Below are 22018 nucleotides of genomic sequence, written 5' to 3'. Positions count from 1 at the left end.
ATTGTGTCGTTATTTCCACTGAAGTAATCATTTTTTATTTGACCGATATGACTTTTATTTATTGGTATCAATCCAGGAATAAATTAATTCCTGGTTGGTTTTACTGTTTGTATCAAATGTGAATTGTGTATGTTGGGTAATTTAATATTTTACCAGCCTTCGGACAGCAGATGAAATTAAGCTTTTGTGCCAAATGTGGCGTACTTGCATTCAAGCTGTTTGCACATTGATCATTTGTATTGGGACAGTGCTTTTATACAAACAAACAAACTGTGAAATTACTGGCGAGCAGCTTCACTTACCGTTTTTGTTGCCTGCAGGTCCTTTTCTGAAATCATTCTGAGTTTGGGGCAGATCGTACACACAGGATTAAGAAATGCAGTGCACTCCTGAGTCAAACATCTGCCTCGAGGGCAGCAAAGGCCATCACTGTTACGACTGCTCCGACAGTGGATACTCGGGGCTGTTCTGCAGCCCACAGAACTCCAGTAGTGCTCTATGTCCAGTAGAATCCACTGAAACGCCTAAAGAGAACCTGAAGCTCCCCGTCACGCCTAAGGAAGGCAGCAGAGAACCCGTCGGGGGTCTGGACCACGACTGCAGGGGAGCACAGCGTCCAGCGGCAGTGAGCTGGTGTGAAACTCCTAAAAGAGATTCTTCATTACGACCCAAACTGCTAATGTGCAAACCCACCATAGCTGTCACCGCCAAATCGCCGTGCATCACGAGCACGGAGTCCTCCGCCTGGCTCAGCGCCTCGTTGGAATCTCTGGGCTCTTTGGCATCGAGCGCTTTAAAGCCGGAGCAGGATCTGCCCGTCTCTGGGATGAAGCGCCGGCTTCTGTTCACGCAGGCCAGGACCTCCACACTTGAAGATGGTCGAGCCAGCTGTGAGCAGCTTTCCTTCTCTGTTGCCGATTTCAGCGAGAGCATTTCTGCCTCTGATGAAGTGATTGAGACTCCCGGCTTCAGCAGTTTCCAACGTACCTCGTCAAAGGAAAACTCTCAATCGCCAATTAGCAGTGTGACAACGGATTTATTCGACAGCTCCAGTGTGTTGTGTACGCCGTCTTCGACGCACACACCCAAGTACACCAGGTACGTGTCTGCTGATACTTTCTAAATGTCTTAATTCGTTCTTTTGTTGGTGTGCTCGGCTGAGCTTGAAGCAGCTCAATGAATATCCTGTTCCTGTTCCTGTTCCCTCCCCTTCCTGACTCTGAAGCAGGTCTGCGTGTGAAGACAGCGGCTTCTGCTCCCTGAGCCTTGATAAATCACAGGACTCCTCGGTGGATCACGATGGCTCGTTTCAGGAGCTGCTCCTCTCTGGCTCCAGAGGAAATCGTGACACCCCGAATGTGGCAGAGTCAAAGCGGCGGCCGCGTTTGCAGCGCCAGCACAGGCTCTCGACTCTCAAAGAAGGCGGCTCTCAGTCAGAAGAAGACCCTTCAGACAGGAAGCATGAACATCTGCCCAAGTGCCGCAGCCATTCTAAAGATGAGGTTTTCCCTGACGCCTCTCACAGTGTGCTTTCTGCTAAGTGTGGTAATAACATATCCCCCGATAGCTTGTCCTCTACAAAAGCAGACTGTGCTACCCCGATCCGAGCCGCCACGCACAAGCCAGAGAACATTACACCGTGCAATACAGCTCCTGCTACTCCCGATGTGACCCCCGTTAGGGTGACCCCGGTCGATCTGTCCCTGACGCCAGCCCTGGAGCTAGTTCATGCTATGTGCCGACAGAAAGCCCAGATGTTTGTTGGCCAGAGTCCAAGCCTGAAGGAGCAGCTAAAGTTCACAGCAGCACTGACTCGGACCCCGGTCACGTTCAAGACCACAATGCCCTTGGCAGGACTGATTGGCAGGAAGATGGGCCTGGGCAAGGTGAACATACTCACAGAGCTTCGGAAGAGGGACCTCAGGCACGTACTGGCAGTCGTACTCGGTCACCTGGACGCTGAGGCCACCTACAGGTGAGGAGTCCAGGTTCACGCAGCTACATGCAATGTAAAATACAAGTGAGCTTTAATTGCTTGTATATTGTGTGTGTGTATACGATCTATATTTCAGCACATCTTTCTCAAATATCACGTCGATTTAACTCCAAATTCAACTCATGATACCTAACCTTTGTAGTTCTTAGTGTTTTGACTTTATTGAACAGCTAAGGTCGGAGTCAGAATGAGAACTCTACAAGTGTTGATCTCGTGCATGCGTCTGTTTGATAGATGTGGTCAGGTGTGCGTGAGCTGGGATGAAATCATTCAACAAGACAAGCGAGCTTCTTTTAAGAGGGGGAGCCACCTGAGGGAAATGGAGGCTGCTCCTGAGGTATGAGCTTTACCAAGTCAGTGTCTCGGAGATCACCAGTACGAAGGTCTAAACAAAATAATCCAGCTCATCAACACTGGAAAATGATTTATCGACTTTGTGCGCTCGTCTTCTAGCTGGGTGGGTCTATCCATGTCCCTGATGCAGAGACCAGACTCGCTCTCTCAAAGAGGTCAGCCCTCAAGACGGTCCAGGCCCAGTCGAGGACCTCCAGCTGCTGCACCCCTCAGTCTGGCAACGATGCTTTAACCCCGCTACAGAGCAGCTGCTTAAATTCAGGCAGAAGCAGCAAACGGGAAAAGTTTCTGGAGGTGCGTTGTAAAAAACGCCACTGGATTTTCTGAACTGTCTCGCATCTCAAAAGATTTGGAAGTTCATATTAAGGCTATATTTAATCATTTCAAATCCTTTTTGTGCTTTCAGATTGCCAAAACGCTCTTCAACGACGAGTGCCTCAAGCCGTGCCCTCGATGTCAGCATCCCGCCAGGTGCAGCTCGGTGAAACGCGAGGGCGTGTGCTGCGGGGCTGACTGTGGCTTCCAGTTCTGCACGGCGTGTCTGTGTGCGTTCCACAGCTCCAGAGAGTGCGGCAGCCAGTCTGTCGGCCGGCACAAGAAGGACATCGTTCTCCCAGGAAGTGCTCAAAGCAAACGAAATGTTAGGAGACTATGAGCACAAAGTGAGCCATGCCAGAGTCACCGTAGTATTTATTTATTTTTTTATTTTTCGTCGAGCAACAAGGAAACTGATGCCAGTGCATGAGAGCACCTTCTGTACTTATCAACGTGTCTTTGTGCGTATTTATGTAATGTGTTTACATGCATTTCTTTTCATAAAACAGTTCTTACTCGTGTTTTTAATTGTTAATGTGAATGAAGCCTCTTGCTGGTGGATGATTTATTTTTTTACTGGTATACTTTTCCAGACGCATCGATGAAATGTTCTAAATGCTGTTTTTTGGAATTGCTGAGATTTTCAACTTTTGCCACTGTTTTGAATAAATTAAATTTTTCTAAACAAATGTTTCTATTTGTGTATGAATTATTTTACGTTTAAACTTTGATCCATTTCTATTATTTTTCCGGTGTTTTGCGCCATCTAGTGGTGCGTGCGTGTAACCGCAGCTTCAACGCCATTTAATCACTTCCACTTCCCTAGCAACCTGAGCGTGTAGTTACGCCATGTGTGTGTCTGAGGAGCAGAGCGTCCGGACGGCTCTGGTCCGCGGTCTCTGCGGCGAGCCACCATGTGTGGGCTGATCTCAGCAGGTGAGGAACTTACCTGAGCTCCGGAACTCAGTGACCTTTTTGGGCGCTAACGTTGGTTTGGTAACTTTTCTCTCTGTTTAGAGCTCTTCAGTCTCACAGCCAGCAACTTTGTGAGTTCAAGGATTGATCACTGATTTGTTTTTGTTTTGAGAGCTTTTTCAAGATGTCTGCCTTTTCCCATTGATGCTGTTTCTCTGTTTTTATGCAGGAGAGTTCTCTGGCCTCTGATGATCTGTTGGTTCATTTCTTCAATGATTTCTTGAGCCTGCCGGTAACGTAATCCTTCCGTGCTGCATAGACGGGGCTGGGTTCTAACAGTACTTTATGTGATGGACCTGGGTTCTAACAGTACTGTACGTGATGGAGCTGGGTTCTAACAGTAATTTACGTGATGTATAGATGGGGCTGGGTTCTAACAGTACATTACGTGATGGACCTGGGTTCTAACAGTACTGTACGTGATGGAGCTGGGTTCTAACAGTACTTTACGTGATGGAGCTGGGTTCTAGCAGTACTTTACGTGCTGCATAAACGGAGCTGGGTTCTAACAGTACTGTACGTGATGGAGCTGGGTTCTAACAGTACTTTACGTGACGGAGCTGGGTTCTAACAGTACTTTACGTGATGGAGCTGGGTTCTAACAGTACTCTACGTGACGGGGCTGGGTTCTAACAGTACTGTACGTGATGGAGCTGGGTTCTAACAGTACTTTACGTGATGGAGCTGGGTTCTAACAGTACTGTACGTGATGGAGCTGGGTTCTAACAGTACTTTACGTGACGGGGCTGGGTTCTAACAGTACTTTACGTGATGGAGCTGGGTTCTAACAGTACTGTACATGATGGAGCTGGGTTCTAACAGTACTCTACGTGATGGAGTTGGGTTCTAACAGTACTTTACCTGCTGTAAAGATGGAGCTGGGTTCTAACAGTACTTTACGTGCTGTATATATGGAGCTGGGTTCTAACAGTACTGTACGTGATGGAGCTGGGTTCTAACAGTACTCTACGTGATGGAGCTGGGTTCTAACAGTACTTTACGTGACGGAGTTGGGTTCTAAAAGTACTTTACGTGATGGACCTGGGTTCTAACAGTACTTTACGTGATGGAGCTGGGTTCTAACAGTACTGTACGTGATGGAGCTGGGTTCTAACAGTACTTTACGTGATGGACCTGGGTTCTAACAGTACTTTACGTGATGGACCTGGGTTCTAACAGTACTGTACGTGATGGACCTGGGTTCTAACAGTACTTTACGTGCTGCATAGACGGGGCTGGGTTCTAACAGTACTGTACGTGATGGAGCTGGGTTCTAACAGTACTTTACGTGATGTATAGACGGGGCTGGGTTCTAACAGTACTGTACGTGATGGAGCTGGGTTCTAACAGTACTTTACGTGCTGCATAGACGGGGCTGGGTTCTAACAGTACTGTACGTGATGGAGCTGGGTTCTAACAGTACTTTACGTGCTGCATAGACGGAGCTGGGTTCTAACAGTACTGTACGTGACGGGGCTGGGTTCTAACAGTACTGTACGTGATGGAGCTGGGTTCTAACAGTACTGTACGTGATGGAGCTGGGTTCTAACAGTACTTTACGTGATGGAGCTGGGTTCTAACAGTACTCTACGTGATGGAGCTGGGTTCTAACAGTACTTTACGTGATGGAGCTGGGTTCTAACAGTACTGTACGTGATGGAGCTGGGTTCTAACAGTACTCTACGTGATGGAGCTGGGTTCTAACAGTACTGTACGTGATGGAGCTGGGTTCTAACAGTACTGTACATGATGGAGCTGGGTTCTAACAGTACTCTACGTGATGGAGTTGGGTTCTAACAGTACTTTACCTGCTGTAAAGATGGAGCTGGGTTCTAACAGTACTTTACGTGCTGTATAGATGGAGCTGGGTTCTAACAGTACTGTACGTGATGGAGCTGGGTTCTAACAGTACTGTACGTGATGGAGCTGGGTTCTAACAGTACTCTACGTGATGGAGCTGGGTTCTAACAGTACTTTACGTGACGGAGTTGGGTTCTAAAAGTACTTTACGTGATGGACCTGGGTTCTAACAGTACTTTACGTGATGGAGCTGGGTTCTAACAGTACTGTACGTTATGGAGCTGGGTTCTAACAGTACTTTACGTGATGGACCTGGGTTCTAACAGTACTTTACGTGATGGACCTGGGTTCTAACAGTACTGTACGTGATGGACCTGGGTTCTAACAGTACTTTACGTGCTGCATAGACGGGGCTGGGTTCTAACAGTACTGTACGTGATGGAGCTGGGTTCTAACAGTACTTTACGTGATGTATAGACGGGGCTGGGTTCTAACAGTACTGTACGTGATGGAGCTGGGTTCTAACAGTACTTTACGTGCTGCATAGACGGGGCTGGGTTCTAACAGTACTGTACGTGATGGAGCTGGGTTCTAACAGTACTTTACGTGCTGCATAGACGGAGCTGGGTTCTAACAGTACTGTACGTGATGGAGCTGGGTTCTAACAGTACTTTACGTGCTGCATAGACGGAGCTGGGTTCTAACAGTACTGTACGTGACGGGGCTGGGTTCTAACAGTACTGTACGTGATGGAGCTGGGTTCTAACAGTACTGTACGTGATGGAGCTGGGTTCTAACAGTACTTTACGTGATGGAGCTGGGTTCTAACAGTACTGTACGTGATGGAGCTGGGTTCTAACAGTACTTTACGTGATGGAGCTGGGTTCTAACAGTACTGTACGTGATGGAGCTGGGTTCTAACAGTACTGTACGTGATGGAGCTGGGTTCTAACAGTACTCTACGTGATGGAGCTGGGTTCTAACAGTACTGTACGTGATGGAGCTGGGTTCTAACAGTACTGTACATGATGGAGCTGGGTTCTAACAGTACTCTACGTGATGGAGTTGGGTTCTAACAGTACTTTACCTGCTGTAAAGATGGAGCTGGGTTCTAACAGTACTTTACGTGCTGTATAGATGGAGCTGGGTTCTAACAGTACTTTACGTGATGGAGCTGGGTTCTAACAGTACTTTACGTGCTGCATAGACGGCGCTGGGTTCTAACAGTACTTTACGTGACGGAGCTGGGTTCTAACAGTACTTTACGTGACGGAGCTGGGTTCTAACAGTACTTTACGTGATGGAGCTGGGTTCTAACAGTACTTTACGTGATGGAGCTGGGTTCTAACAGTACTGTACGTGATGGAGCTGGGTTCTAACAGTACTTTACGTGATGGAGCTGGGTTCTAACAGTACTCTACGTGACGGGGCTGGGTTCTAACAGTACTCTACGTGATGGAGCTGGGTTCTAACAGTACTGTACGTGATGGAGCTGGGTTCTAACAGTACTGTACATGATGGAGCTGGGTTCTAACAGTACTCTACGTGATGGAGTTGGGTTCTAACAGTACTTTACCTGCTGTAAAGATGGAGCTGGGTTCTAACAGTACTTTACGTGCTGTATAGATGGAGCTGGGTTCTAACAGTACTTTACGTGATGGAGCTGGGTTCTAACAGTACTTTACGTGCTGCATAGACGGCGCTGGGTTCTAACAGTACTTTACGTGCTGCATAGACGGCGCTGGGTTCTAACAGTACTTTACGTGACGGAGCTGGGTTCTAACAGTACTTTACGTGATGGAGCTGGGTTCTAACAGTACTTTACGTGATGGAGCTGGGTTCTAACAGTACTGTACGTGATGGAGCTGGGTTCTAACAGTACTTTACGTGATGGAGCTGGGTTCTAACAGTACTCTACGTGACGGGGCTGGGTTCTAACAGTACTGTACGTGATGGAGCTGGGTTCTAACAGTACTTTACGTGATGGAGCTGGGTTCTAACAGTACTGTACGTGATGGAGCTGGGTTCTAACAGTACTTTACGTGACGGGGCTGGGTTCTAACAGTACTTTACGTGATGGAGCTGGGTTCTAACAGTACTGTACGTGACGGAGCTGGGTTCTAACAGTACTGTACGTGATGGAGCTGGGTTCTAACAGTACTTTACGTGACGGAGCTGGGTTCTAACAGTACTTTATGTGCTGTATAGATGGAGCTGGGTTCTAACAGTACTCTACGTGATGGAGCTGGGTTCTAACAGTACTTTACGTGATGGAGCTGGGTTCTAACAGTACTGTACATGATGGAGCTGGGTTCTAACAGTACTTTACCTGCTGTAAAGATGGAGCTGGGTTCTAACAGTACTTTACGTGCTGTATAGATGGAGCTGGGTTCTAACAGTACTTTACGTGACGGAGCTGGGTTCTAACAGTACTTTACGTGATGGAGCTGGGTTCTAACAGTACTTTACGTGCTGCATAGACGGCGCTGGATTCTAACAGTACTTTACGTGACGGAGCTGGGTTCTAACAGTACTTTACGTGATGGAGCTGGGTTCTAACAGTACTTTACGTGCTGCATAGACGGCGCTGGATTCTAACAGTACTGTACGTGATGGAGCTGGGTTCTAACAGTACTGTACGTGATGGAGCTGGGTTCTAACAGTACTTTACGTGATGGAGCTGGGTTCTAACAGTACTTTTCGTGCTGCATAGACGGCGTTGGGTTCTAACAGTACTCTAGAACCCTCTTTCATCTTATTCTGTAGACTTTCACAGAGTCTTTGCTCTACAACGAGGAGACGGGCCGCTTTGAGGTGGGGAATGGAGCAGCTGAGCTCGTCTCCAGAAGAATCCGGTCAGCCCTGTCCCGCAGCAAAGCGAAGCGTCTAGCCGGTGACCCCCCAGGGGTGCCCGGGACCCCGGTGGACAACCATTACTCTGTTCATGTAAGGAATGGCTCGTTCTCTGTCCTGGGGAGCTGGTGCCTTTAGGAATCCCTCTCGCTGACCTTTGCAGTGTCTGGACGGAGAACAAGGGATCCGGTGGGTTCTGAACGAGAGGTTTCCCCCTTTCCTTCAGAGCGACTGCTACAACGAGTACAGGTACTGCTGTCCTTTGAATATCAATACGAGACCATGTTCTGCTTTGTTCTTTACATCATGCGTTTGCCTTTTAGCTTTGTAATCGGTATTTTCCGCATGTACTTCAGTAATAAGCTTTCCGGCTGACTGGGTCTGACGCGTGTTTTTATGGGTATAAGAACGTCCACCAGCCCAGTGTTCCACTTCCTGCTCTGTTGTCCTCTGCTGGGTTCCTTACCCAGTGCATGAGTCGCCGTCAGGACAAGTCTGTGCACAGATCGGACCCGCTCTGCCTACACGGAGACGCTGGAAGAGTTTTTCCATTTGATCCTGTGTTGTACTTGATTGTGTCTCTTCCTGGTCTGTTTTCAGACTAGCCAAGCTGCTCCAGCAGGAATTCAACCGCTTCATCCAGAGGAGGAAATGTAGTTCCGGCCAGATCACCCTGTCGGCCCCGCAGCTTCAGGCCTCCCCCCGGGGTCACAGAGGTAATCGTGACGCATTGGATATCCGAGCATGCTCACGTTGTCAAGACAACGTTTCAGGAGAGCGGAGACCAAACTGCTGCGTTTGTGAATCCATTTCTGTTTTCTATTTTCTATTTTCTATTTTCACCTGCTCTTCAGGATCCACGAGTTTCCCCTCTGGCCAGAAGGACCATGTCAACACGTCACCCAGATGTTCCTCCGGCTTGTCTCTGCCAGAGAAGCCATCCAACGTAGCCTTCTTACCCTCCCCGTGTTCTTCTTCCTGCCCTGATTCTAAATATGAGGAGACGCAGGAGCCCCAGAGCTCACACACGGCGCCATCCACTGGCCACTCAGAGTTTGAGCATCTCGGCGAGTCCGTTGGCCCGAGCTACGAGAGCAATGTCCTGAACCTGATGGATGGGCAGAGCCGGGCAAACACCGCCGACCGTCTCAGCATGCCAGGAGACCAGACAAACTGTTCCAGCTTTGAATGTAAAGGTCGCCGGCGCCCAGCCGACCAGAGCAGCGACGGAATGGAGAGCAAGAAATGGAACGTTGAGGGGAGTGGACAGGAAGAAAAGACCAATATGTTAAGGAAGAGTAGGGAGGCGGGTAGAACATGCTGCACAGACCAAGGACACGTCCTTGATATTTATTGCCATGGTTCCTGTTGCCATGGCAGCAGCCTGGGTTTGGATGAGTTTAAGGAGTTCCTGCGAGGGACACAAGGAGAGAAGCTGTTTAATCTGTGGATGGATATAGAGCGACTGAAAACTACACAGAGCAGAGAGCGGAAGACGAGGTAAACGCCACAACAACATCCGCTATTCTGATTGGTTGATGCGTGTGTGCGTGTGTGTGCGTGTGTGCGTGTGTGTGCGTGTGTGTGTGATTAAATGTAGTGCGCTTTGATCAGGTATTTAGCCCTAATGAGGAGCTGCTACCTGCTGAGCAGCAGTCCCAGCAGCCTGAACGCAGAGCTGCTCTCCAGACTGGGACTGGCTACCTCCCCCTGCTGGACGGAGGAGAAACTGCACTCCATTCAGTGCCTCCTCACAGAGTCTTTGCTCTCCTACTGGTGAGATCCTCCACTCAGAGTTCAAGTTCCCGGTGTTGAGACACGGTCTGTTTTTATTGCACAAATATTTGTTTGCTAATTCTGTTTCTATAGAACAACAAAACAAGCTGCATTAAATATATCGGGCTGAATGAATTAGGAATGATTGAGGCTTTAGTTGTTGCATGACTTACATTCAGGGAGGAGGGGCGTTATAATCTATAAACGGGTCCTTATCAGATAACCCAAGCCGGGCGCTGCGTCTCGTCCCTCGACCGCTGCTGAGGACACAGATTGATCCGTGATTTCCTGATTTGAGTTTTATATTTCTACTGTTTTATATATAAGTGGAGACTGAATTTGATGACATGGACAGATTCGGGTGAGTTTGTGTCTGCGCCTGTTGACACTGGCTCCTCCTGGTGGCTGTAGTTTCAGCCTTAGATGGCGTGCTGTTCAGTAACGAGCCGGTAGAGATGTCCTTGCTATCTCCGTGATGCCCTACAGGGCTCCTCGGTTCTGGACGTCCCACTGTGCACAGGAGGACCGAGATGACGACTCCTATGCAGAGTGCTGGGTCTGTCCTCTGTCCCACCATGGCTCTATGGGCCTGCCCCCGCCCCACCCTGACAGCTACCAGGCTCAATCCCCCCTTACTGCTCACACACAGGTAAGAAGCACGCTGTCCTTCCTCTGTAGTAGATCAATCAGGGGATCCATGGAGACTCGGGACACCGTCTCTCCTGTGTCAACAGCTGTCTTCTAGCGACAGCAGACGAGCAGAAGTGATGCTGCAGGCGCTGAGTGTGGACTCGTGGGCCGGTTTATACGTGGCTGACTTCTGTGACCGATCTGGAAACCAGGTAGAACATCAGCAACCAGACTGTCGTCACCTTTATGTGCATCTCAGCTGCTGAGTTTATTACTGTCTCAGCTTTGGAAGAACGCGATTAGCTTCTGGAGTGACCTGCAGCACTACCGTGAGCTGTTCTATCAGCATGGACTGGACCCGTACAGGGTGCAGAGAGAGGCACAGGTCAGCGCGCACGCACACACGCACGCACACACACGCACACAGATGTGGTTCGGTCTGCTCTGGGTTGAGCCCAGGTTGGCTCAGCTGGTTTTTCTCGTCACACCTCTTATTTATGACTTATTTTTTTGACTTCTGCCAAAAAACTCAGCAACACACTATTCCACAAAATCAATGATCAATGATATCATGACAAAATTAGGTTTTGATGCCAAGGTCAACAGTGCGTCATCAAAAATCATTTAAACTGATATTTGTATGAGAACTACGTTATAATAGCTCATTTGAAAGTTAAATCCAGATGCTTTGTGGAATGAAATATCCAAAGGGCTCAAAATACCTGTTTAGTCAAAGTAACTAAAAGGAAATGTTTTAATGATTGAAAGGCAACCGCTGAAAAATGTATCGTCATCCCGAAGGCAGTGAAAAAGAGATTCCGTTTCCAGTGAAGCTTGAACCTCCTCTCTCGCCGTCCATGTCGGGCGCGTACCTGCTTCGGTTTTCTTCACCTTCCTCCCTCTTCCTCCCTCTTCCTCCCCTCTGTCTCTTTTTGCCCTCTTTACCCCTCACTTAATGGAGAGATTTAAACACCCAGAAAAACAAGTGAGTCAGACCCCCCCCCCCCCCAGCTCTGCACCAGTCCACTAACCCAGAACCGCCCAGTCTGACTACAGCTGGGCCGGGGCGGGTCCGTTTTCCCTCGCTTAACCTTTAGTTCACCAGAGGAATGACTTTTGTTTCCGCGGCGACGCGGAGAGCAGGTAAAACGAGTCCGACTGATGTTTGTGTGCTGAGAGGTGGAGAACGACACCACACAACGGGAATGATGTCTCCTCTTCCTCTTCCTCTCCAGCTCCTTTACGCCACCTATCTGTCCGACTCTGCCAGGAGGAGCATTGGCGTGGACGAGGAGATCAGACAGGAAGTGTCCATGCGGATCACGCCTGCCTTTGAGGAGCTGTTTGACAGCGTTGAGGAACATGTTCTGAAGGTTCTGCTGGATCCGTGGGTACTGCTGGTCGACAGGGACGAAGAGTCCTTCCAGAAGGTAACCATAGTCCATCCAACCACGTTCCAGAAAGCTGCAGCTTGTCGGTTTTCTGGAACGTAAGATAAGCGGAACTACAAAATCTCTATCTCTTATATTAAATGCACAGTCGGCCGAAACGTAAGTGTACCCCCATTTAAAAGAAACATCTTGATAATGTAATAATAGCGTGACATACGAGTAGAATTCGTTCCTGGACTGAGCTCGTAACTCAAATCGCTCGTATGTCAAATTTATTTTACCATATAAAATAACTGAAAACAGTTTAATCCGTTCCGGCATCTAAAAACACTAAAGTCAGCGCTAATAACAATGAAAAATAAAAAGAAAGTGCAGTATAGAAACACAGCGGTGTGCTGTGTGTGTGTGTGTGTGTGGGGGGGGGGGGGGGGGGGTGGTATGGTAGACACTTTATTCAGTATTGGTACCTTCACAGGTACTCTTAGTACATAAACTTAGACATGATAGTTCTGCCTCTCAAAGGGTGTGTGTTCTTGACAGCATCCTTCTCTTTGAGGATTGTACACATCGATGTACTCTGCTTGTACTGGCGTGTCCCATCACTTACGGACACCACGGTCATATTGGATCCGATCAGGATGAAATTCTGTGGTGAGATAGAGACCCACCCCCCCCCCCTACGTGACTGTGTCAAATTCCATAAACATTGATCAATAATCAACCGAGATATCGAGGAACAAATTCTGAAGCTCCATTGACTGCAATGATACTGAAAATGTTAAAGTGATAGAGGATTTCTCTGGATCGCCACAGGCCAACGAGGTTCCCCACACTTCTAAAGTGCGCCTCCAAAAGCCCTCTTTGCAGGGGGGTTTGGTTTTCCCGTGTTGAGACGTGACTCCTGGGCCTGCGATGCTCGGGCCGGCTAACGGAATGATAACGATGGCCAAACGCCAGCTGGCCTGCAACTGAATGTCATAATTGTGAATCGTCCACTGGTGCATCCTGACCGGCTTTATTATTTAGTCCTTCTGAAAACACTTAAACATGTTTTACACAACTCTGCAAGAAGTTTGAAACAAATTTAGAGGATATTGCATCTTCCAGATGTTTCTATTGATGCAACTGTATGTAAAAATCCAGCATTTAAACCAGCTATATCAGATGCCGTGTTTGAGCAGGGGTCAAATAAAGGTATAATCTCCATTCAAGACTTTTACATCAATAATGGTTTTGCATCATTTATTCAATTGCAAACAAAGTTCAATCTCCCACCTGGTCATTCTTTCAGGTCCTCGCAGGTTAGACATTTTGTGAGACATTCTCTTACTCATCATGTCTCTACAACATGATTTTTATGGGGTTTTGAGGGAACCTCCAAGCATTTGGTTTCACAATGCGTCAGTCTTTTCTCTAGAGTCTAGACCAACTCCATCGAGTCATGTCAACGAGGCTTGGAGGAGCGATGCAGGTGTAGAGATCTCAGTTGATCTGTGGGAGAGAGTCTTAGTCGGGATAAAACCATTCCAGACTCCAACTTCTGCAGTTTAAAGTTGAACATCGTTTGCACTATTCTAAGACTAGGCGAAATAGACTTTTCCTTCCATTTCACCGCTGTGGGACAAATGCATAGTGACTGATGGTACATTAGGGCATTTCTTGCTTAAAAACAAATAGGCCAGTCATCTAATTGTTGCAGACCGGACCTTCATGGCTGTGTGTTTAGGTGTGTGTGCAGGAGGAGGTGCGGCACCTGGAGAGTGAGGAGTACAGGGAACTCCAGGGTCTGTACGAGGAGTCAGAACAACAGCTGAAACAGGTAATGGGCGCATCATGTCCAATGTCATCACTGCACGGTGTGAATGCGGTCCTGATGCTGTAGGAAGGATGATCCATCTTATCCCTGCTTCGCTGACTCGGCTTCGTCTAAGAGGGAGGAGTTTTAGGCCACGCCATCTTTCTCTCCTCTTTCCTGTCTCCCCTCCTGCTGCTGCTGCATCTCATCCACAGCCAGAGCAGTGGGGGTCCACGACACGTCCCTGTCCCGAAACGCCTTCGACTCCCCCCTCAAAGGGTCACCAGGAATCTGAGGCTTGGTCCAATGTGCTTCCAAAATACCAAGGTTACCGTCTCGGCTCCCTGCTGTCTCACCAACATGAAATCAGGCACTTCACGGCCTTTCTGCAGAATCACGACGCTGGGTGAGTCGGAAACCTTCCCATGGCTTAGATCCAGGTCTAGAAGCACGAGTAATATATTACACAGCCGGGTTTCTGCATGCGCGTCACCGTCACATAAAGCCAGGCAGTATTGGAACGCGGTGGCTTCTGTTGGCAGGATGCATGCAGGAATAATGGTGCTTGTGCGTTTCTGATCAGTGTTCATCTGGCCTGCTGGTTGGATCTGGACCAGTACAGAAGGACTTCTCAGCAGGACGTGGCTGTCAGACAGGAGAGGGCGGCTCATATAGCATCCAAATACCTCAGTGAGAAGTACTTCTTTGGATCTGACAGTCCCGCCACGACGGACCAGCAGAATGATGTACGTCATGCAGTGTTTTTTAGCAAATGTTCCCGCTCTTGTACGGTCTCAACTCAATTAAGATGAAAGCTTTTTAAACTTTCTGGAGAGGCATCAAAGAGACACACATGGTGCCCATGACATGACAAATCCAAGACGGGACGCCATCAGAGGCTCAGCAGCCAGAGCGGCTTCGGTTTCTCATCTCTGCACGCTGACGGCTCTGACAGCAGGATGAGGACACGGTTAGAATAAAAACACAGTCTGGATCCAGATCAGCTGCAGAGTGAAAGCTCCCTGACATTTACAGGGCCAGATCAGGTTTCTGAGCGCTCGGATTACTGCAGGGCATGCTGGGTAGGGATACGATGGTGATTGGACGCTGAGCGGCGGGCCTGATTCCTCTTGGCACACCAGAGGCGGTTCTGTTCAAAGCTCCCGGAGGTGCTGGTTTGGGAATTTGAAGGGAAGAAAATCAAGCTCTTGAAAGTTTCTGGAAAGAGAGATAAAACTTGAACTATATTTGTCATCGAAAGTGAAGTTCTTTTGATGTGTTTTATTTAAGTACATAAATAAAATAATATAATAGGGAAAGTGTGGCCTTCACCTGAGTCTGGTGTGGGTCATGACAGGCTAGCGAGAAAGGCTAGCTAATGCTAGCTTTTCATAAACTTAATGGTTTATGTCTGGAAAGTCTAAAGTCAAGGACTCGAAGCTCAGCAAAGACGTTTCCAGAGATGAGACGACCACACACTCAGGCCTTCCTCCTCCTCTTCCTCTCTGCTTTATTTATCTGTAATAATCTTTTTTGCACAGATGTTTACATTTATAAACCGGATTAAATTTATAGTGGAGCGGACTGGGATTATATCTGAGGCTATGCATTGTTGATGTTTTTGGTTTGTTTGGTTGTTTTTCCGTAATTCTGCTAGCAAACAATCTGAAGATGGGTCTTGTTCTAACTTCGATTCCATCCGGAAGCCCGTCTGGATTTTAGACAATCTGGATTTTCCCATTTACTTATAATGGAGGCTTTGAAAAAATCCTATATTGTAAAATCTGCATTCAATTCACTCACTAAAAGTCATAAAGGGGTCTAAAATGTCTTCTGGATCTGATCCAGAATGAGGTCAGGAAAAAATCTAAAATGTTTACATAGAAAATGTATGGATTAAAAAATCAGTTAAAAATACACATCAACTCTGATCCACTTTTCATGGTTGGTGTATAAAGACACCAAGAACCAGATCACCGTGTGGACGGTGTAGATCCAGTTAGGAGGGGAACGAGCTGCTTGGGCGAGGTCTGTGCTCTCTGAGTGCGTTTCTAGCTCTGTAGTGAATAACATCGCACCTTCACGTTTTCATACAGGTGGGTACGGTGTGAGGAATGTCGTGATGAATCAGTCAGCGGGGATCTCCATCGGCGCTGAATGAGGGCGGGCCTTTGATGCTGGCTCTCACAGCTGGTTGGTCCACGTCTGCATCCCTGATGTGGAGAGACGGCTTTGACTCTCTCAACCAATCCCTCATCCAGTCACAGGCCGGCCTGCTTTCATCTGCTTCCTCTGGTTCTCATTTGTGAAGCGTGTGTGAATGCAGAATGAGACGAGAGGATATAAATAGAGAGACGCGGTCAGGTCCATGTACGGAGACAGGAAGCAGAGGGAGGTGGGGAGTGATAAAGAGCACAGCGGGCGCCTTTAGTCGGGTTTCCAACGGGGGGGGGTTAGTCCTCATGCGGTCTGTAGGTTATTCCAAACTCATGTACAGGCATGTCCTTTTAAGCATTTAGATTGTAGCATGAATCCATCTTCCTCTGGCCACTAGGTGTCTGTTTCACCCCCTCCCTCTGTGTGTGTGTGTGTGTGTGTGTGTGTGTGTGTGTGTGTGTGTGTGTGTGTGTGTGTGTGTGTGTGTAGTTGTTGCGTCTGGCAGGTGGACCGGAGCCTCTGAAGCTGGAATGTCTCTCGAGCCCCGACATTGTTCAGGTCCAGGACATTGTCAGGAAGCACATCGAGGAGGCGTGGCTGCCGCTGTTTCTGTCCACAGCAGAGTTCACAGAGCGACAGGAGCGGCGCTCTCAGGTGGGAACCCCCGTTCAGGTGGAACCCCCGTTCAGGTGGAACCTCCGTTCAGGTGGAACCCCCGTTCAGGTGGGAACCCCCCCGTTCAGCTGGAACCCCCGTTCAGGTGGAACCCTCCGTTCAGGTGAAACCCCCGTTCAGGTGGAACCTCCGTTCAGGTGGAACCCCCCGTTCAGGTGGAACCCCCGTTCAGGTGGAACCTCCATTCAGGTTGGAACCCCCGTTCAGGTGGAACCTCCATTCAGGTGGAACCCCCGTTCAGGTGGGAACCCCCCCGTTCAGCTGGAACCCCCGTTCAGGTGGAACCCTCCGTTCAGGTGAAACCCCCGTTCAGGTGGAACCTCCGTTCAGGTGGAACCCCCCGTTCAGGTGGAACCCTCCATCCAGGTGAAACCCCCGTTCAGGTGGAACCTCCGTTCAGGTGGAACCCCCCGTTCAGGTGGAACCTCCGTTCAGGTGGGAACCTCCGTTCAGGTGGAACCTCCGTTCAGGTGGAACCTCCGTTCAGGTGGAACCCCCGTTCAGGTGGAACCCTTCGTTCAGGTGGAACCTCTGTTCAGGTGGGAACCCCCGTTTAGGTGGGAACCTCTGTTCAGGTGGAACTTCCGTTCAGGTGGGAACCCCCGTTCAGGTAGAACCCCCCCGTTTAGGTGGGAACCCCCGTTCAGGTAGAACCCCCCGTTCAGGTGGAACCTCTGTTCAGGTGGAACCTCTGTTCAGGTGGAACCTCCGTTCAGGTAGAACCCCCATTCAGGTGGAACCTCCGTTCAGGTGGAACCCCCCGTTCAGGTGGAACCTCCGTTCAGGTGGGAACCTCCGTTCAGGTGGAACCCCCCATTCAGGTGGAACCTCCGTTCAGATGGAACCTCTGTTCAGGTGGAACCCCCCCGTTCAGGTGGGACAGAGCCGGGCTGGCTTCACACTGGATCACCTGTTGGATGTGCTCTTGTGTTCAATGAGGTTTATCGGTCTCATCCTCCTTCAGAAGGCAGTGTGCGTCCACTCAGGGAGGAGAGGCAGCCGGGCAGGACTCCACTATGTTTCTTGTCCATGAGGGGGGGGGGGGGGGCAGGAAATAGTTCCTACATGGAACTGGTCAAAAACCAGCGTAACAGGTTGAATAACTGCTGTTTCAGTTTATTTCCTTTTGCACTTTGAGCCCCAAAAGTGAAGGCTTGTCATGTTGGTCAAAGTGACCGAGTAGGCGGACCGCACCCCTCCAGCGTGCACGCTGCTAACACGCTAACACACAGCCGCTGGACTGCTACGAGTCCACGATGGGGCCATTAGTGGCCTTCATCATCTCCTCCAGGACTTTAGAGAGGAGGTTCTAGTTTCACACGCATCTCTCTGTTGGTCTATTAGCAAGAACCCAGGACCCGATTTTCACTATGCTAAAGCTAAAGTGATGTCAGTGGCGGCTTGTGGAAAGGAGGCGAAGGCCAGCAGGACGGTTTGGGAAGCGGCTGAGACGTAATGAGAAGAATCCCATTTCAGTTTGTTTGAAGTGATGGGATTCAAATGAGCTGCAGACGTGCTGCTCTCCGGTTTGATCGCTGCCGTGCAACAACTGGGAACAGCGACGAGACGACAGACGCCTTGGTTCTGTGAGAAACCACCGAATGGTGTCACTTTCTCAGGTTGCCTCATCAGGTGGGAACAGATGAGCCGCAGATTCCAATGCTCTACCTCATCGTGTTATCAGTTTACTCACAGAGGTCCTCTCATCACGTAACGAGAGAGAGAGAAAGAGAGATGTCGTTTAGCGTTACGCGCTGGAGGAAGAGATGTCAGGGAGGTAAAGAAAGAAGGGAGTGGAGGAATAAGATCAGGGGAAACAAACAGTGGGAAGGTCAAAGGTGAAAGACGTGGGAGAGCTTCAGTTACTGACAAAGAGCTGCAGAGAGGTCTGCGAGGTGTTCAATGTCTCTGTTAATCTGAGTTTATTTAGGTTCTGACCTGACCAGTGTGTGTGTGTGTGTGTGTGTGTGTGTGTGTTGTGTGGGGCAGCTCCAAGCTGCAGCACGGCGCTCCAGGCACGTCCGCCGTCGAAGAAGAGTGAGGAGAGACGCCTGGAAGGTAAGGATTCTCCTCCAGGGGAGCGGGCTATTTCCTGGCCTTCCGTTCAGGACTTGGCTTCCAGCGCTGGCTTTGTCAAACATTGTTCTGGCCCTGAAGCGAGTTTTCCCAAATTGTATCCAGGATAAATAAGATTAAAGCATCATCATTGCTAACCTCCCTTTAATAGTGCGGCTCTGTTCCCGTCCTCCCATCTCATATAAAACGTTTTAAGGACTTGTGATCCATACTTGTGATCTTTATGATCATTATCTCGGCTTTGGCAGCGAGCAGCCTCTATCCCAGTGTTCTGAGAGCTCCGGCTGCAGCTCCACGTCTCGCCCGTTACTCGCCTGCAGGTTACCTTCCACTGCTGTGCAAATGTAGGATGCTTTCATAATGCTTAGACGAGGGGCTGCTAGGTGGCTTCTATTGATCCCAAAGGGTAATTCTTCTCCCCTCAAAATCCAACCCAGGGCGTCCTCTGCTCTGCCTCTGCAGGCCGACGGCCTGTGGATGAGCTCCTCCAGAGAGATCCTGCTGTTCCGACGGCTCCTCCTCAACCCCGTCTCTTGTGTGCACTTCCAGCACTTTGTCTCTCTGAAGGACGACTTCCTGGAGAATGACCTGCTCTTCTGGCTGGAGGTGCAGAGGTACAAGGTAAAGGAGGTGCAGAGGTGCAAGGTAGAGGAGGTGCAGAGGTGCAAGGTAAAGGAGGTGCGGAGGTGCAAGGTAGAGGAGGTGCAGAGGTGCAAGGTAAAGGAGGTGCGGAGGTACAAGGTAAAGGAGGTGCAGAGGTGCAAGGTAGAGGAGGTGCAGAGGTGCAAGGTAAAGGAGGTGCAACTGTCTCATGTTCTGCTTGTTTGTCTACAGAATATCGGAATACAGTAACTTCACTTACACAGTATTCACTTTATATATATATATATATATAAATCAATTAAAGAATGTATTTGGGAGAAGTACATAACTTTGAAACCCTTGTGGAAAAACCAGACTGGAGTATTTTTCTTAGAATATGTTCGGATGACCTTTCAGATCGTCTGTCTACAGATAATATCTTCAGGCGTCACTAAATCCTGACTGAGCTGATGGTTAAAGCACAAACACAGAAACATCAAAGCCCGTTTGAGCTCCGTTGGAAAGCAGTGTTCTCGCAACAGCCCGTAGTATTTACAGCATTTAGTCAGGAGCTACTTGGGAGGGTGTCCCCAGAGTTATTCCCAGCCGTTCCTTCTCCTCCTGGATGCAGGACCTCTGTCATTCCCATAGCGACGAGGCCACCATCCAGAAGAAGATCTCCACCATCATTGGCTGCTTCATCAACTCCGCCACGCCCCCCGCCCTGCAGATAGACATCCCTCCTGAACAGGCCCAGCACATTCTGGAGAAACGACAAGAGCTGGGACCCTACGTCTTCAGAGAGGCTCAGGTGCGTGTGTGTGTGTGTGTGTGTGTGTGGGGGGGGGGGGGGGGGGGGGCGGCATGCATCTCATCTCTCCATGCGTGTCCTTTGTCTCCGGACGTAGATGTCAGTGTTTGGTGAATTGCTGAAGTTCTGGCCTGAGTTTCGAGAGCTGAGCAGCAGCATCCATGAGGAGCAACTCCTTCCTCTGCTGCAGGAGAAGAGCATCAAGCACCGAGCCAGAGTGAGGAGACAGCGAAGAAAGGAGGAGGAGGAAGAGGAGGATGAGAGAAGAGCCCAGGTGAGGAAATGATCGATACGGTGGGGAATGAATGGCAATGATTGAAGAATGCTATCTGGCTTCTGTACAGGCAGAACTGGAGAGACTGGAGAACATTTTTGAGGAGGAGGAAGAGACGGACGATGAAGAGGGGAGCGGTGAAATCAAGCAGATCAGGGAATCCAGCAGAGTGCTGCTGACTCCCACACAGCCGGTAAGGAGCATTCTGAAACACAGTGATTGCCTTTGATACGTATCTGAGAGCACATCTAGAACAAAGCCCGCAGTGATGAAGATAAACTCAATGAGAGCCTCATCAGACCCGACCACAGAGCCCCTCACCGAGCCCCTCATTGAGCCCCTCACCGAGCCCCTCACAGAGCCCCTCACCGAGCCCCTCACCGAGCCCCTCACCGAGCCCCTCATCGAGCCCCTCACAGAGCCCCTCACCGAGCCCCTCACAGAGCCCCTCAGCGATCCCCTCATCGAGCCCCTCACCGAGCCCCTCACAGAGCCCCTCACCGAGCCCCTCACCGAGCCCCTCATCGAGCCCCTCACCGAGCCCCTCACCGAGCCCCTCATCGAGCCCCTCACAGAGCCCCTCACCGAGCCCCTCACAGAGCCCCTCACCGAGCCCCTCATCGAGCCCCTCACCGAGCCCCTCACCGAGCCCCTCACCGAGCCCCTCATCGAGCCCCTCATCGAGCCCCTCATCGAGCCGTTTGGCTCATCGCGTTGCGTTTCTGCGTTCTTGGGAATGTTTCCTCAGATGTCGTGGTCCTACTCCAAGTACATGGCAGCGTTGAGGAGAGAGGAGGTGCTGCTGGGGAACCAGAGTCAGCTGGAAGCCTCGTTCTCCACAGCTACAGGTACACGTGCCCCCCCCCCCCCACACCCCCAGCTCCGAGGATCCCACATGCACTGCGATGACACGTTGCCGTTCCCACGGTCAAAGCCGGGCTACATCTCCATTGCTGTGATGTTAGCCGGGGGCGGAGGCCAAGGCCCCGCCTCCTCAGGGAGACGTCCAGCCACTTCAGCCCGTCCATCGAGGGTCAATGTTCTGTGCCGGAGTTGCTCTTTAAATGAGGCGTGATGCGAACGCAGCCCATAATGAATGAGGGCCGACGGAAATGAAGCGCAGGACAAATTGTGTTTTAATGGGATGAGAAATAGATTCAGAGACACAGATGGAGGTAATCAGAGGGGGGGGGGGGGGGGGGGGGGGTTGTGTGCACGACGAACATGGGCCACGCAGTACGAACGTCTTTGTCTCCCTCCAGACGCCTCTGACTCCAGCGTCCAATCAGCAGGCAGTAAATTCAGCCGCCTGCAGCCCTCACCAAGAACAGACGGTCAGCGGCAGAGCCGTGAGTCCAAAGAGATTCTCTCTCACTCCAGCGACGCCGCCTCTTGAACGTGACACTCGTGTCGCTGCAGGAAGTGCCAGATCCTGCAACAGGAAGTGATGAAGAGACGAGCTTCAGCCCAGCTGCTGCTGCTGCTGCCTGGATAACGAAGCGGGACTCGTCTCAAACAGCATCCAGGAAGTCAGAATAAAGAATAGAACATCCATTTA

At 49.9% G+C, this 22018-nt stretch overlaps 2 protein-coding genes across 2 annotated transcripts; both read left to right on the top strand.

The window, feature by feature from the left end:
• Positions 1–376: 376 nt before the first annotated feature.
• Positions 377–3005, top strand: fbxo43 (F-box protein 43). Its single transcript, XM_068760495.1, has 5 exons — positions 377–1098; positions 1229–1975; positions 2231–2333; positions 2450–2644; positions 2757–3005. The coding sequence occupies exons 1-5, from the start codon at positions 377–379 to the stop codon at positions 3003–3005; spliced, it is 2016 nt and encodes a 671-aa protein (XP_068616596.1).
• Positions 3006–3579: 574 nt separating this feature from the next.
• On the top strand, positions 3580–22013 carry LOC137917788 (regulator of G-protein signaling 22). The gene is made up of 24 exons (XM_068760522.1): positions 3580–3601; positions 3683–3711; positions 3810–3872; positions 8207–8386; positions 8457–8542; positions 8894–8986; positions 9137–9793; positions 9908–10069; positions 10556–10718; positions 10804–10911; positions 10983–11084; positions 11935–12129; positions 13817–13909; positions 14101–14291; positions 14469–14631; positions 16532–16696; positions 18707–18775; positions 19256–19414; positions 20007–20186; positions 20284–20460; positions 20531–20653; positions 21209–21308; positions 21723–21809; positions 21880–22013. The coding sequence occupies exons 1-24, from the start codon at positions 3580–3582 to the stop codon at positions 21906–21908; spliced, it is 3396 nt and encodes a 1131-aa protein (XP_068616623.1). The 3' UTR covers positions 21909–22013.
• Positions 22014–22018: the final 5 nt, after the last annotated feature.

Source organism: Brachionichthys hirsutus, chromosome 3 (assembly GCF_040956055.1).
Source record: "Brachionichthys hirsutus isolate HB-005 chromosome 3, CSIRO-AGI_Bhir_v1, whole genome shotgun sequence".
In the NCBI taxonomy this organism is placed as follows: Eukaryota; Metazoa; Chordata; class Actinopteri; order Lophiiformes; family Brachionichthyidae; genus Brachionichthys; species Brachionichthys hirsutus.
This window is presented reverse-complemented; position numbering and strand designations above follow the sequence as displayed.